Source organism: Apium graveolens, chromosome 10 (genome assembly GCF_009905375.1).
Source record: "Apium graveolens cultivar Ventura chromosome 10, ASM990537v1, whole genome shotgun sequence".
Classification (NCBI taxonomy): domain Eukaryota; kingdom Viridiplantae; phylum Streptophyta; class Magnoliopsida; order Apiales; family Apiaceae; genus Apium; species Apium graveolens.
This window is the reverse complement of record NC_133656.1, coordinates 216,832,795-216,848,792: the sequence shown is the minus strand read 5'-3', so window position 1 is coordinate 216,848,792 and position 15,998 is coordinate 216,832,795. Positions and strand designations below refer to the sequence as shown.

Sequence of the window (15,998 nt, the reverse complement as noted above, 5' to 3'; positions counted from 1 at the left end):
CAATACAAAATACAAACTAAGATCACAATACAACTTACTTAGGGCTGTCAATTTGACTTAGTCTTGTTGAAGTACAGGCGTGTCTTGCACAACAAAAGAGAAGCTCATTCTTCTTGGTAGCTCTCAAAGTAGACTTTACAGTACTTCTAGAGTTAATGAAGCAAAATCTGATGGCAGAGTTTGTTTGAGTGTTAAAGAAGATCTCGGTATTTGGCATTTAAGGTTGGGGTGCATGCCTTTTGATAAGCTTAAGTCCATTTCTGCTCTCTCGGGTGTTCAAAATTCTCCAACTAAGCTCATCTTTCAAATTTGTTCGTTAGCCAGGCAAACTAGAACTTCTTTTTTACTCAGCAGTTTTAAGACTAAATCCACTTTTGAATTGATACATATTGATATATGGGCTTCCTACAAAATCAAGTCTTATACTGGTTGTAATCAGTTTTTAACGATTATGGATGATTATAGTCGGTTTACTTATGTGCATATGTTACAATCTAGAACTGATTATGTACAAGTTATGGCACATTTTCTAAGTCACATAGAAACACAATATAAGGCCAAAGTTGAAAAGGTGAGATCAGATAATACACCAGGACTCTGTTTTAGACAAATAAAGGAATTGTTTCTTTGAAAAGCTATTGTCCATCAGACTAGCTGTAGTTATATGCATGTTCCTCGTACTACTCATTTTCAAGCCTGACATCATGCACTTCGTTATCTTGCTAGTACTCTTACTCAGGGTATTTTACTCAAACCTACAGACCAATTTACTTTAAAGGCATTTTCAGATACGGATTGTGCATCGTGCATTGATTCTAGGCATTCAGTTACTGCATACATTTTACTTCTTGGTAATTCACCTGTTACTTGGAAATCTAAGAAACAGGCTATTATCTATCAATTTTCTGCTGAAACAGAATACCGTGCTATGGCATCTGCTGATGCAGAGGTAACGTGGGTAGTTCGTTTTCTTGAAGATGTTTTTGCATTGTGATAATCAATCTGCTTTTCATATTACCAAGAACCCTATTTTACATGAGCGAATAAAGCATATTGAGTTTGATTATCAATTCACTCGTGACAAAGTCTTGGAAGGCTTACTTCAACTTACTTGCCTACACGTTCCCAATTACCTGATGTTCTTACCAAAATAGTTCCTTCTTCTCATTTCAACTCGTTGCTATCCTAGATTGGAGTGTTTTCACTCCATCTTGTGGGGGATATTGAAACTTAGTGGTTAAGTATTTGATATAGTAGTTAGTTAGAGGAGAGTTGACAGCTCAACACATCATTCTCCTAGGGCCCATTTGATAACAAGTGAATGGGTAAATTTGAACTGAATGAGTGAGTTTGTGTTGTTCAGATTGTTTGTTTAGCCACATTAAAATCTGAATGACTGAAAAATTAGCTGAACGAGTGGGCTAAAATTTTCCATCTGAACTATTCATGAAGTGCGTGCTAGTATCCATGTGTGTTCCAGTCAAAAATTTTGTTCACATTCTTTATATTAATTACTTTTTTTATCTAATGAACTTCTCTTTTAATTTATGTTAACATTCCACGTATTATGTAATTGTGGAAACTAAAAAATATATATTTATCTAATTATCACATTTATAATATTATATATAACGAAAATAATTATCTTTTATCATAATTAATTTAATTACAACTGTTAGGTCCCAATGTGTTTGTAGAAGGGGGGGGTTGAATACAAACAATACCAAATAATCGAATAAATGCGGAATAAAAAATGTGAAACAAAATTCAAGTTAAATAAAAATATTATTAAACTTGAAAGGTGTTACAACAACTGTATCGATTACAAGGAATTAATCTCAAATTAATTATCACAAATTTAGAATAAATTCGACATGAACTTTTTCTATTTTTGTAATAATTAGAATCAAATGCTAAACGCAATTTGAGATTAAGTTCTAGGGATTTTGATCCGTTAGATTGTTATACAAGAACAAGAGAATGATTTCTAGTTGATTGGATTTAACTTTACAAGCTAGAAATGTGATCTTGAATTAAGCAGATGAAAAATGGAATATTTCAGAGGCGGCTGCTTTTTCTTTCGGTGTTCTTGTTTTTGACTTGTATATTGGATGATATATGCTTTCTGCTGCTTCTTTTTCTTTTTAATTCATTCAACAGAATTGAATTGAACTGGAATGACAATCCTGAGCTCAGCAAGACTTTCGGTATGACAATCAAATGAACTAGCAAGACTATCAGAATGAACTAGCAAGACAATCCTCTTAGCTGCTAGGACATTCGGTGAGACTATTGAAAATGGCCTAGCATGACAATCGGTATGACAATCCTGATTGTCATGCTAGTTCATTTTCAATTGTCTTGTTGATTTAATGCAGATTTTAATCCAATTAAAATTCTGAAAAACCTTAATATTAATTCAGAATTAATTAATCAATTAATTCAATTAATCAATAAATTAATCTTTGCAAATATAATTTATTTTCTTAATTAAATTATATGACTTAATTAATTAATAGAGAATTAATACTAATCTTGAGCAGCAACCATTCTTCTGAAGATCTTCTGAAAATCAGTGAAATATATGAATCAATTCCACCACTTCAATGTTGACACTCGATGTACTGTCTGGTTCATGAGTGACTAACTTCCGTGACGTTTCTTCATGTCTTGACTTTGACACTTTGATTTTCTTCAGATTAAATCCTTGTAATTAATGATACTCTGACGAGATCTCTGTCACTTGATTAAATCCACACTCTTGATTTATATCACTGAGGCATGATCAATTTCTTGAACTTCTTCCAGTGAATTAATTCCTCAAGTCTGTAGATGAACCTTGTTTCTGAATCCTTTGACAGATATTACTCTGTGAGATCTCTTTTGACGGTAGATCCACTATTTACTTATTACATTCTTATTTGAGTTGAGTTGAATCCTCGAATATACAAATAGACTATGACATATGACTTACAATCTCCCCCTATTTGTTTGTTAGACAATAACACACAAATACCTAGAGGATAACTCAACTAACAAATAAGAAAAAGATATAAAAAGAAATGCAAAGTAAATAGTAGAAAAGTTCTGGACCAGATTTAACATTTTCCAGATTCCAAGTAGATGTTCCTCTAGACTGAACATATCTTCAAGTAGTTACATCTTCATTTGTACAGCCACATTTCCTGTTGAGAAGCTCATATCTCTCTTGCTTCTCCCCCTATGAGAATCAACTGATTAAAGAAGATCACCTTCGTTTACCACCTCTCCCGTACAATAGGATCCGCAGATAAAAACCAATGGTACTCTCCTTTTGAAAACAGCTTCTTCCCTTACTAGAAAATCACCTTGTGTTTACCACCTCTCCCGTACAATAGGATCCGTAGTTACAAACAACAATGGTGTGGTGTAGTGTACATATGATCTTTTTCTTCCTCCCTGCTATTTCTCCCCCTTAGTTGAGGAATCCTCCAAACTATTACTTAAGCTTTTATCTCCCCCTTAAAGAAGGAATGTATGCCGTCATCTGAAGGAGTTCTCATATTCACTTGGTTGGAAAATAAATAACAAGTAGTTTCTCTTTCTTCCTCACTGTGAGTGTGTGATTCTGTTTAGTGTACCTCACACGAGTTTCACTCTTCTCTCCACTCGTGTTTACACTCATTCTCACAAGTGTATCACTCTTCTCTCATAGCTCCATAATCCAGCTGTACCTGCAAGGAAAATCACCTTAGCCATCCTTAAGGAGGTCACAGGTGGTGCAATGGGAGTTCGCAAATCCCCATCCTTATTAAACTCGTCAGATGAATCTGAGTCATAATTTACAAGTTGCTAGTTTCCCTGTTAGGGTTCCAGATTTGAATTCTGGGAAGGTAAACAATGATCCATCGAATTTAGCATAAAGATCAAAGTTCCCTTCTAATGTCTGTGAAGACATTTCCTTGTGACTCATCAGGTAATATCTGAATCATTGTCAACAAGTTGCCGATTTGCGCCTATGTCAGATCCACTATCCGCAGATGCATCCAGGGGATTTAAGCCTGGGGAGGTAGACACTGACCACTGACATATGGCTTTTGGATCAGTATCCTCTCCTAACACCTATAAAGGCAATTGGTCCATTAACGAACCTTGAACAATCGAATCTGACCTTAAAATGGTCGAAACTCTTGTTTTCGTCAACTCATCCTTTGTGTGTATAACCTCTCCTTGTGCATTAAGAATTGTTTATATTTGAGGTGGTGACACTACATCGGATACCTTGGCCGACAGGAAAATTTCAATAGACGCACCATTTTGAGAGAATGAATCTAGTAACTGTTTTTATGCCTTTTCAACCATTACATCTTTTTAAGAAGATGTATGGGGGTTAGCAGTTGTCTCGGTTTAAATACTACTCATCTATGTAGGAGACAGAGCTACTGGGTTGACTACAGAATCTTCCTTATGTGGTGCACTAAGGCACTATCTCCCTCACGCTCATTCATACTACATTTAGTGGTAAGAGAGTGTTGGTTGGTTCTATTTTTGTGTTTGTCTTTACAGTCTGGGATAGACATTGTGGGTTTTCAACCTCATGACTGTCAATGAAAGAAAGTCATTGGAGACTGAACCTGTAACACAGAACATATGGTAATAGAGAGAAAATGATTTACAATAGTGATTTCAAAAGATTTTACATGAAATAAGAAATCACTAATGTAGAAAGAAGTTTGATTTTGTTTTTCAATATGAATGAGTTTTTGATAAAACATTGATCACTAAGGGTAAAGTCTAAGTAATTCTCATTCATGTCAAAAGCTTACAAATATCTGCAACATAATGTTAACAAGATATCATTGACCGATACTTGTCAAGTACTTTAGATACTAATTGTTATGTTGCATAATATTTAAAATAAAATATAAAATAAAAAAATAAAAAAAAATAATACAATACAAATGATAATAATAAAAACAAATATCAATGAATTAAATACCAAATATCTATCAACAAGATATCATCATTCAATTTCATATATCATACAATATTTACAATTACAGAAAATACAAATAAAAACTTAAATAAATAAAGCAAAAATATAGAAACTATTTACAAGTTCAAGATAACATTACCAGCTTGCAAACAGCCATATCCCTCGGATAAACCTTTGCTGTTATCTCCAAAGGTAACCAGGGGGCCAGCTTTCTCAACCACATTTGATAGCAGGGCTCTATCTCCGGTCATATGTCTTGATGATCCACTGTCAAGAATCCACACTACCGGTTACACCTGTTTAATGCCCTGCACTACAAATGGATTAGACCTTCTTCGGAACCCAAACTTGGTTGGGTCCGACATACTTGTAGAATTGTCCTTTGTCAGGAAAAACAACATTTTTAATTTTAACGATGTCAACATCCTCAATGACTGAACATTTGACCTTGTAAGGCTTAGGCACAAATGTCTCCTTTCTAGCCTTAGAAGGACTAGCAGTCTTAGACCTATCATGCTTCTTGTTATTCACATGCTGACGAGGAGTAGTCTTATCATTAGACACATGCTTACCATTAAAATAAGCATACATCATATTAAAAGCACAAGACATACAATTAGCAACACTACATGCTTTATGAGAGTGATTAACAGCAGGCAATTTATGCATGGTAGACATGGCATTATTGTTATCCAACTCATGTGTGTTTGAGTTAGTCTCAGTTGCTTTCACAACTTTGACTGGAACTTTCGACTCACATGACTTGGAAACAATCTTCTCATAAGCATGATCCTCAGCACGTATTTCTTCTTGAATAACAGAAGAGGCCGCATCAAATGGTTCAGCAATTGATGGTTTATAGAGGGGTTCATTAACACCCTTAAGCACATGTGGTACTTCCCTCCCTTTTGCACAGACATGAGGAGGGGAGTTTATGCCTAATTCTCCAATAGCAACATTGTAATCATAACCTATTCCAGATGTTTGATTAACAGCTTGCTTACTGTAGAACTCTTTAGCCTTCGAACAAGAATTGAAGTAGGCTCTAACCTTAGTCTCAAGACCAGTGATCTTGTCTTTGAGAATAGTTTCGAGTTTTCTATAACAGTCAACTCTATTCTCTAGAAAAGATACTTGTTCTTTTAACTTGTCTTGATTAATATGCACAAGTCTTAATTCATTGACCTCTTTCTCAAGGTCTTTGATCTGTAAACTTAACAGTTCATTATCACGACGTGCATTATCTAAGTTGCCTCCTAGATGATATACTAATTCAGCATCAGTATATTTTACCTCTTTTCTTGACGATGAAGCTTTTCCCTCAATAGCCATAAGAGCAAGATTCCCTTCTTCTTCATCTTCACTATCAGTATCATCCCAGCTTCTTCCCTTTGCCAGATAAGCCCTTTCAGAGTTACTCTTCTGATTGGAATCATAAGAGTTCTTCCTTACTTGCTTTGGCTTCCTGCATTCTGTGGCAAAGTGTCCCAACTCATTGCAGTTATAGCATCTAATGGTGCTCCGATCAACCATCCCTGTTTTGTATCCACCACTGCTGGTGTTAGAGGATGAAGATCCACCTTTCTGGAATTTGTTGTAGTTGGACTTGTACTTAAGCTTGGGATTCCTCCTGAATCTGACATTAGAGAATCTCTTGACAATTTGGGCCATTGATTCATCTTCCAATTGCTCCAGCTCTTCCAAGGAATAAAAATCATCACTTGATTGTTTTGTAGTAGGAGGATCATATTCTGCTACTAACTCATTTTCCTCACCCTTGGAAAACTGTACCATTATTTCTAACTGTTGAGATTGTTCTTGTGGTTGACCTTCAGCTACAAGTGCAGTAGATGTGCTGACCATTCTATCCTTCCCGTAGACTTCCTTCTGTTGAATCTGCTCCAACTCATAGGTTTTTAACACTCCATAGAGCCTGTCCAAAGAAATCTCACTCAGATCTCTAGCTTCTCTAATGGCAGTGATTCCATGTTCAAGATGAGCTGGCAGTGTTAAAAGGAACTTTTTGTTGACCTCCCTGATTGAATAATACTTTCCATTGATGTTCAGGTTGTTGATCAACGCATTGTACCTCTCAAACACTTCAGTAATTCCTTCTCCTGGATTTGATTTGAAATGTTCATATTCAGAGGTTAGGATTTCCAACTTGTTCTCCCTAACTTCCTCTGTACCTTCATTAATTACCTCAATAGTTTCCCACATGTGTTTAGAATTTTTACAGTTCATCACATGTCTGTTCATCAAGGGATCAAGGGAATCAATTAATATTAATTGAAGGCTGGCATCCAAGGAGGCTTCTTCCTTCTCAGCAGGAGTAAAATCTTCGGGCTCTTTTGGATAGGTTCTAGCTTTAGTAGTCACCACATCATCTATTATCACCTCCGGTTCAATAACCATCGGAGTTTTTATACCCTTCTTTAACAAGATTGAATATTTGGGATTTGCAACTTGTAAAAACAAGAGCATCTTCTTCTTCCACATAATATAATTCTCTTTATCAAATTGTGGAATTTTAACGGTTCCAACTTTTTGTGAAGTCATTATAAATTTTTGAATGAATAAAAATTCAAAGAGTTGAAAAATCACAAAAGTCTAGGATCTTGATTTGTTCGTTAATCAGAAGGCTCTGATACCAATTGTTAGGTCCCAATGTGTTTGTAGAAGGGGGGGTTGAATACAAACAGTACCAAATAATCGAATAAATGCGGAATAAAAAATGTGAAACAAAATTCAAGTTAAATAAAAATATTATTAAACTTGAAAGGTGTTACAACAACTGTATCGATTACAAGGAATTAATCTCAAATTAATTATCACAAATTTAGAATAAATTCGACATGAACTTTTTCTATTTTTGTAATAATTAGAATCAAAGGCTAAACGCAATTTGAGATTAAGTTCTAGGGATTTTGATCCGCTAGATTGTTACACAAGAACAAGAGAATGATTTCTAGTTGATTGAATTTAACTTTACAAGCTAGAAATGTGATCTTGAATTAAGCAGATGAAAAATGAAATATTTCAGAGGCGGCTGTTTTTTCTTTCTGTGTTCTTGTTTTTGACTTGTGTATTGGATGATATATGCTTTCTGCTGCTTCTTTTTCTTTTTAATTCATTCAACAGAATTGAATTGAACTGGAATGACAATCCTGAGCTCAGCAAGACTTTCGGAATGACAATCAAATGAACTAGCAAGACTATCAGAATGAACTAGCAAGACAATCCTCTTAGCTGCTAGGACATTCAGTGAGACTATTGAAAATGGCCTAGCATGACAATCGGTATGACAATCCTGATTGTCATGCTAGTTCATTTTCAATTGTCTTGCTGATTTAATGCAGATTTTAATCCAATTAAAATTCTGAAAAACCTTAATATTAATTCAGAATTAATTAATCAATTAATTTAATTAATCAATAAATTAATCTTTGCAGATATAATTTATTTTCTTAATTAAATTATATGACTTAATTAATTAATAGAGAATTAATACTAATCTTGAGCAGCAACCATTCTTCTGAAGATCTTCTGAAAATCACTGAAATATATGAATCAATTCCACCACTTCAATGTTGACACTCGATGTATTGTCTGGTTCATGAGTGACTAACTTCCGTGACGTTTCTTCATGTCTTGACTTTGACACTTTGATTTTCTTCAGATTAAATCCTTGTAATTAATGATACTCTGACGAGATCTCTGTCACTTGATTAAATCCACACTCTTGATTTATATCACTGAGGCATGATCAATTTCTTGAACTTCTTCCAGTGGATTAATTCCTCAAGTCTGTAGATGAACCTTGTTTCTGAATCCTTTGACAGATATTACTCTGTGAGATCTCTTTTGACGGTAGATCCACTATTTACTTATTACATTCTTATTTGAGTTGAGTTGAATTCTCGAATATACAAATAGGCTATGACATATGACTTACAACAACTATTAAATATTTTATAATTTTAAATTTTTAATATTGTATTGGGTTATTAAATATTAATAAAATATTTGTACATACCGAATAAATGATTTATTTAGGAGTATTAATAGATATTTAAATTTAGATTTTATTTAATTATTATTTTTTATAAAAATGATCATTCAGAATTTTTGATTCAGGTTTATCAAATGACACAAATCAATCATTCAGAAATTTGATTTATTCAGAAATTTTAACCGTTCAGAAAATACTATTCAGATTTATCAAATGAGCCCCTAGATTATGTTGTGTATAAAATAGTGGACCTACACATTATAACAAACCCAATATTTTAGTAATGTCCTAAGACAACTTTTACTTATTTTCTTATTTTAGTAATGTTCTAAAATAACTTTTACTCGTGTTCTTCATTCTCCGTGGATGTTCATGTAGCTTCGTTTATCAACTAAAACTAGCATAATAACCCGTTCCTCGCACGGGTCATTTTCTAGAATTTTTTTATGCATCATGCAATTATAATATTCTTAGAGCAACTACAACACTATACTTATATAGGCTCTTAAGTCAAATTTTGAAGAAATGGGGATAAAATTTCTCTCCAACACGTTCGATGTCCCCCTCTATAACATTAGGAGTTTCGAATGTTTCCTCATATTTAGGAGTGAATATCCCCTCCTCAACTATTATTATATTATATTTTTCTTACCCGTCTATTTAACACAGATGACTTTAATGAGTAAAAAGATAGATAGTGAGTGAGTTTAAGTAGTATTGTTATAGAAATTGTTTGATTGTGGCTTCTAAATAATTAGGAGCTCATTTATTTATATTATTTGGAGGTCGTTGGAGTTGCTCTTATTTATTTTTTTATTTGTAAATGTTGTACAATGTCTGACGTATATCAAATACAAATTGATTATTTATCAATGTGTATTATTTTCATACAATGCATTACCAAATTACACAACATTTCTAATTTAGCTCATTAAGCAATATATATATATATATTCTTGTTTTTGTTGTATAATTTTTATTTAATAAATGAATATAAACAGGGTAGTCATTGTACGTTTAAAACGAAACGATTAAATTTAATTTATAGAATGTTGTTAGTATGTTTACAAATAAAAAACTAAAAATTAACATATATGTTGAATACAGAGTTGCCCAAAATTTTTGAATTTTATTTAAATAAACTATATGTACTGGTCTATATTATTACTGAGTTCACTATTAACTTACAATTAACTTACTCAATTTAAATAGATAAAAAAACATAATTGAAGTCAGAATGACTTGCAATCATAATAAACAATAATGAAAATTTTACATTACTGCTAATATTAAAGTTGATCTTAATAAAAAATATTAATTTTTGAAATTCAACGTATGTATGTATGGGAAAATGTTAATTTTTTATTTACACTACTGTTAGCAAAGTAAGATTAAGTTATATGTATGTGTGTTAGCATGTAAATTATTGTATGTTACATTTCCTAGTGAATTATGATGGTTTCAATTATTTATATGCTCAATATCTGATTTATGTACATGTATAATTATTACTAACATATAATGAGATGCTTGATTACTTAAATAATATGCATTTATAATTATTTAAATTAAAATAATGTAATAAATAAATTATTATAATTTATATATGGTATTCACATTATCACCGACAAATAATCCATATCTATTTTTTACGCAACATAAAAATAAATTATATATTTTTAAGACTTATTATTGATATTCATGATTTTTTTCAAGAATTTGAAGGAAAAATTGTAATTATATCGTTATTTAAACCATTTTTAAATTTCTTTCATTACGACTCTAATATTTCTTCGTATAATAATTTAATAACATTGTATACTATTCTTCTAAAATTAAATATTTTTGAATTCGGTAAAGTTTTATAAATATCAATTGAACTGGTTAATTCCTTCCAATTGAACAATATATTTTTTTTCTTTAAATAATATAAAATACATTGAATTAAATGCTAGAATATACTATAGATATAACTTTTATTAGAATAATTCAAGATATTAAAATAATTCAAAATATTTGTACATGATTATCTTGATCAATGAATATTATTTATCTAAAAGGATTTTTTTTAAAAGCTAATTTTTTTAAGTGAAAAATGAAAAATAACTCGAGTTAGTATATTATCATAATTTTAACAAATCTCGTGAGATCTCATATCAAATTTCGAATATTCTTAAAACCAGGACAAATTCCAAAAATAATAATGCGTTATCAGTTAAGTTCGTAATTTTAATATAAATAATCAATTGACTTGATGCTATAAAAACCTCAAACACATTAATTTATATTAACATAAGATATTAAAAAAATTCACATTATTGGTAAGATATTTTCACCGATCTTGTAATTAAAATTACTAAATGTAGAATGTGAGGATGTTTTTCGGGCGAGCCATGTAGTCAAATTTTGAGTAGTTTTTGAATAATGGGCCAAATTCTGATTTTAAATTCGAAATAAACTAAAATGGATTGACTCATTATAATTTGAACTTATCTAAATATTTAATACCAATGTCGATTATTTATATATAAGCGCTATTTTTAATATTTTATAAAAAAGTAAATATGTACATTTTAATTACTTTTTATAATAAAAAATATGTTAAAAATATGTGAGATATATTTTCAAACTAAAAAATAATTAATAAATAAGATAATAATCCATTTATGTAATATACCTAACTTTATATCTGGAATTCAATTCTTTAAAATTAACTATATAAATATTCAAAGTAAATATCTTTTTTTGCGGAATTCAAGTAACTATATTTAAAGTTAATTAAAGTATTCATTTATCACACTTACATATTATGTGTATCATAAAAAACACATGTGACAATATGGTAGTGGTACCATGTTGTATAGGTGAATGAAAATCTTGACTTTGATTCTCACAAAACACATTTTTTATATAAATTTTAAAAACAGAGGTAGTTTAGTCTTTTTAACGAGACTTTTTAAACTCATGAATATTATACTCTTATTCTCCTATTATATACAGAAGGGATGCATGTTTTAGATATTTTATTCCCATTTTTGTCCATGAAAATGTAGATCTTGTATATATTCATTAAAAAATATTGTTTTTTGTGTGGCTAAAAGCTAAATCAGTAAAATAGTTCATGTAATACAGTTTGTTTTATTTATCGTAATAAAGTAATAAAAATAATTAGTATTTATTAATTTATTTATTTTTTGGCTAAATAGTAATTTAAATTTAATTAAATGGACTGTTGGTCCCAAGGTTTACATTTAAATCCCTTGTTTTTTGAAAATATATATATAAAAAAATAAAATAATTACAAAATAACACGCTGACAGATTTTTATTGATAATATAAAAATGGATCTAACCCTAGTATTCACACTAATACCAATTAAATTATTCTAATAACAATTTGTTGTTTACATGGCACTTGCTTTTTTGCGTAGCCCCCCAATCTTCTTCGATGTTTCTGGTTGAAGCATATACTCTACCGCTATACTGTACTTTCTCTTCCAGAATCTACAATGAAAACAATAAATTGATAAACCATAGTTGGCCTAGTAAACTCTATAATAAACTGTCATAAACCTTGTTTCTTTCTGCTGTGCATGGCTGATCGATTTCGGATTATAAGTTGGGGACACTAAAAACGACATTTGGTAAATCTTGGTTAACAGGATCTAAAAATATGATTTGAAAATATGCTATATTCTTGCAGCATGTTCCTTTTCAGAAACAATAACAAGATTCTTGGTGCACAGTTTGTCACAATACATTACACATCAACGAAAGTGACATCCATAATATCTTACTACTTTATTTTTAACCAGACTCATTAACGATGAACCAAACGCCCTCAATGTGATTAATTCTGGGCTATACACCCACTTTCTTCTAGTTGTTTAAGTGGAGTAGTAACAAAATTATAAAGACCGAGTCTTGTATGGACTGACTACACAGTTCGAACCTATGAAAGCATCCTAATGTGTTTTTACCTGTCCGATTTTTTTCATGAACAACTTCACCTGAAGAAAAGTGATTTTCATTTTGATTTTTCCCCCCTGGCTCATGTAGTTTGCCATAAACGTTAGATAACTTACAGTCTCACAAGAATTTCCTTTTAAAATTCAGAATAATCTCCGAAACCTACGCCGAATGGAACTAGTCTCATTGATTGTCACACCATTTTAACACAACCATATGGCACACCCAAGTTGACTCTGTGATAGCCGGCCTTAGTTTTACTCCCCTTATATATTCACTAATTTTCCCATCAGTTTTTTTTTGTAAACTCTCCCATGGCTTTTGCTGTTTCTTTAACTAGATTTATTTCGAAAGCATATATAGGAGAGGTAGAGAGACTATACTAATAAGAAATTGTAGCTACAAAGTCAAGAAATGGATAGACTTATAAGCTTGGAACCATCAAATCTTGTTGCAATTAGGATTGAAGAAGGCCAAAAATGCTACGGTGACCTTACATTACGCAATGTCATGCACACAATGCCTGTGGCATTTAGGCTTCAACCGGTTAATAAGTCTCGCTACACAATCCATCCGCAAACAGGAATCATATTTCCGTTAAATACACTCACTGTCGAGATCATATATGAATGCAGTTCAAATATGGTTCTCCCTGAATCATATCCGTACTCTGATGATTCATTCTTGCTGCATAGTGTTGTGGTTCCTGGCGCAGCAGCAAAGAATTTCACTTCAACATCTGATCCCGTGCCTAATGATTGGTTTACCACAAGAAAGAAACAGGTGTTTATTGACAGTGGCTTAAAAATCATGTTCGTTGGCTCTCTTGTTTTGGCTCAACTTGTTGCTAATGGTGCAATGGATGAAATCAGAGATGTGTTAGAAAAGAGCAACCCAACTTGGAAGGCTGCAGATTCAGTTGATTCCGATGGCCAGACCTTACTTCACATGGCCATCACCCAGAGCCGGGCTGACCTTGTGCAGTTTCTTTTGGAATTTAAACCCGATATTGAGGCTCAGGGCAGATCTAGCTCATCTCCATTGGAAGCTGCAGCAGCATCAGGGCAAGCCCTGATTGTAGAAATACTACTGGCTCGTGGAGCCAGTGTAGAAAAATCACAATCTTCCACTTGGGGTCCCATCCATCTCGCCTCAGGAGGCGGTTACTTGGAGGTTTTACGGCTTCTTTTACTTAAAAATGCAAACGTGGATGCGCTCACAGAGGACGGTAATACAGCCTTACACACTGCTGTTGAGAAGGGAAAGAGAGATTGTGCAAGACTTTTATTAGCCCAGGGTGCTAAACCCGATATTCGCAACACGGATGACCGTGATACGCCTTTACATATTGCATCAGCCCTAGGGGATGAAAACATGGTCAAGCTCTTGCTTCAAAAGGGAGCTAATAAAGATATTCGAAACGGGGTTGGAAAAACTGCTTATGATGTTGCAGCTGAGCATGGTCACACTAGGCTTTTCGATGCGCTCCGTCTAGGAGAGAGTTTAAGTATAGCTGCCAGAAAAGGCGAAGTAAGGACTATTCAAAGGCTCCTCCAGAGTGGTGCTTCAATAAATGGACGCGATCAACATGGATGGACCACATTGCATCGCGCCTCATTTAAGGGACAACTTGAAGCTGTCCGTATACTAATTGAAAAAGGCATTGACATCAATGCCAGAGACGAAGATGGCTATAGTGCATTGTTATGTGCGGTGGAATCAGGACACATTGAAATCATTGAGTTTCTTATCAAGAAAGGCGCTGATGTTGAAGTTAGGACTAACAAGGGTGTTAGCGCATTGCTAATTGCAGAATCTTTACAATATTCTGGAGTAACTAGAATTTTAATAAATGGAGGTGCAACCAAAGATGAATTAGTCTCAGAAGGAAGTGGTAATCAGTTGAATTCATCGTCACTGGGAAAGGGGAAAGATCGCGTCATGGACATTAGAAAGAAGCATCAGGTTCGCCCCAGAGCACTTAGGAGTAAGTTTGATGAGTCAATGGCATTGGCCGTGGTATAGCTATTGTACCTGTTGCATTCCTAAAATTATAGTGATGGTACTTTTAAGTATTGATGCTAGTGTTGTAAGATCCTGATCCCATTTTTAAAAAACAAACATGTAATGAATCCAGTGATGTAATGTCCTAATGACTTTCTTTCATGTGCAATTCTGTAGTTAATTAAAATTGTCTACTATCAAATTAAATAAGTTACTTGGGACGGTGATCGCAGAACATGGAACTAAAAAAGGAATATATCTGACTTTGTGGTGTTGAGTTGCAGTTGGATATTAGTATTTTCTAGCGTCCTGCAGTTGGCAGTGGAAGTGTTGAGCTGAATCTCAAATCAAATCTGGTTTGGATTCAACTAATGTAGTACAGAGTTCCGACACAATGTCTTTATGCTTCTCAATAGACTTTCATGAGTTTGAACGTGGCCCTGTAATGTGGAGTATCAATTTAAGTTATACCAGTATTGACTTATTTGTTTGTATATAACTAAAAAGTCTACTACTGATTATTGGTTCAGTGAAATATCGAGGCTCTCTACTTGTTGAATAGACTACCAGACTCCCAGCATGGTTTCTCTATTCTAATTTAATGCAGATGAACCATATTTTTATTAGGTAAAGTATCACCGTGATCAAAAATTTAAATTTGAAGCACATTACCCAAATTATATTCCAACAGTGATCCAAATTTGGATCAGTAAATAGTAGTGATCCAGTTCATTGATCCAAATTTGGATCACTTGATTTAATATAAAATAGTGATTTTATTATTTGTAATTTATGAGATTTTAAATTGATTTTTGATTTTTTAATTATATAACTAATAACATAATATAATTAATAGTTGATAAAATTTATTTTTAAAATAAAACTTAAAATAATGAGAAAACATAATTTTATTAAAATTTAAATAAAAGTACATTACACTTAGAGATGCATTAATTGAGTATTTGTGGGAAGAATATACTAATTCGGAAAAATACTGTGTATGAATGATATTTTGTATGTTAAATATTGCAATAAATGT

At 32.5% G+C, this 15,998-nt stretch overlaps 1 protein-coding gene across 1 annotated transcript; it reads left to right on the top strand.

Moving 5' to 3' along the window:
* The first annotated feature begins 13,286 nt into the window (after nucleotides 1-13,286).
* On the top strand, nucleotides 13,287-15,281 carry LOC141693551 (protein VAPYRIN-like). Its single transcript, XM_074498692.1, has one exon. It carries the CDS (start codon nucleotides 13,370-13,372, stop codon nucleotides 14,978-14,980), a length of 1,611 nt encoding a protein of 536 aa, XP_074354793.1. The 5' UTR covers nucleotides 13,287-13,369; the 3' UTR covers nucleotides 14,981-15,281.
* The last annotated feature ends 717 nt before the right edge of the window (nucleotides 15,282-15,998 follow it).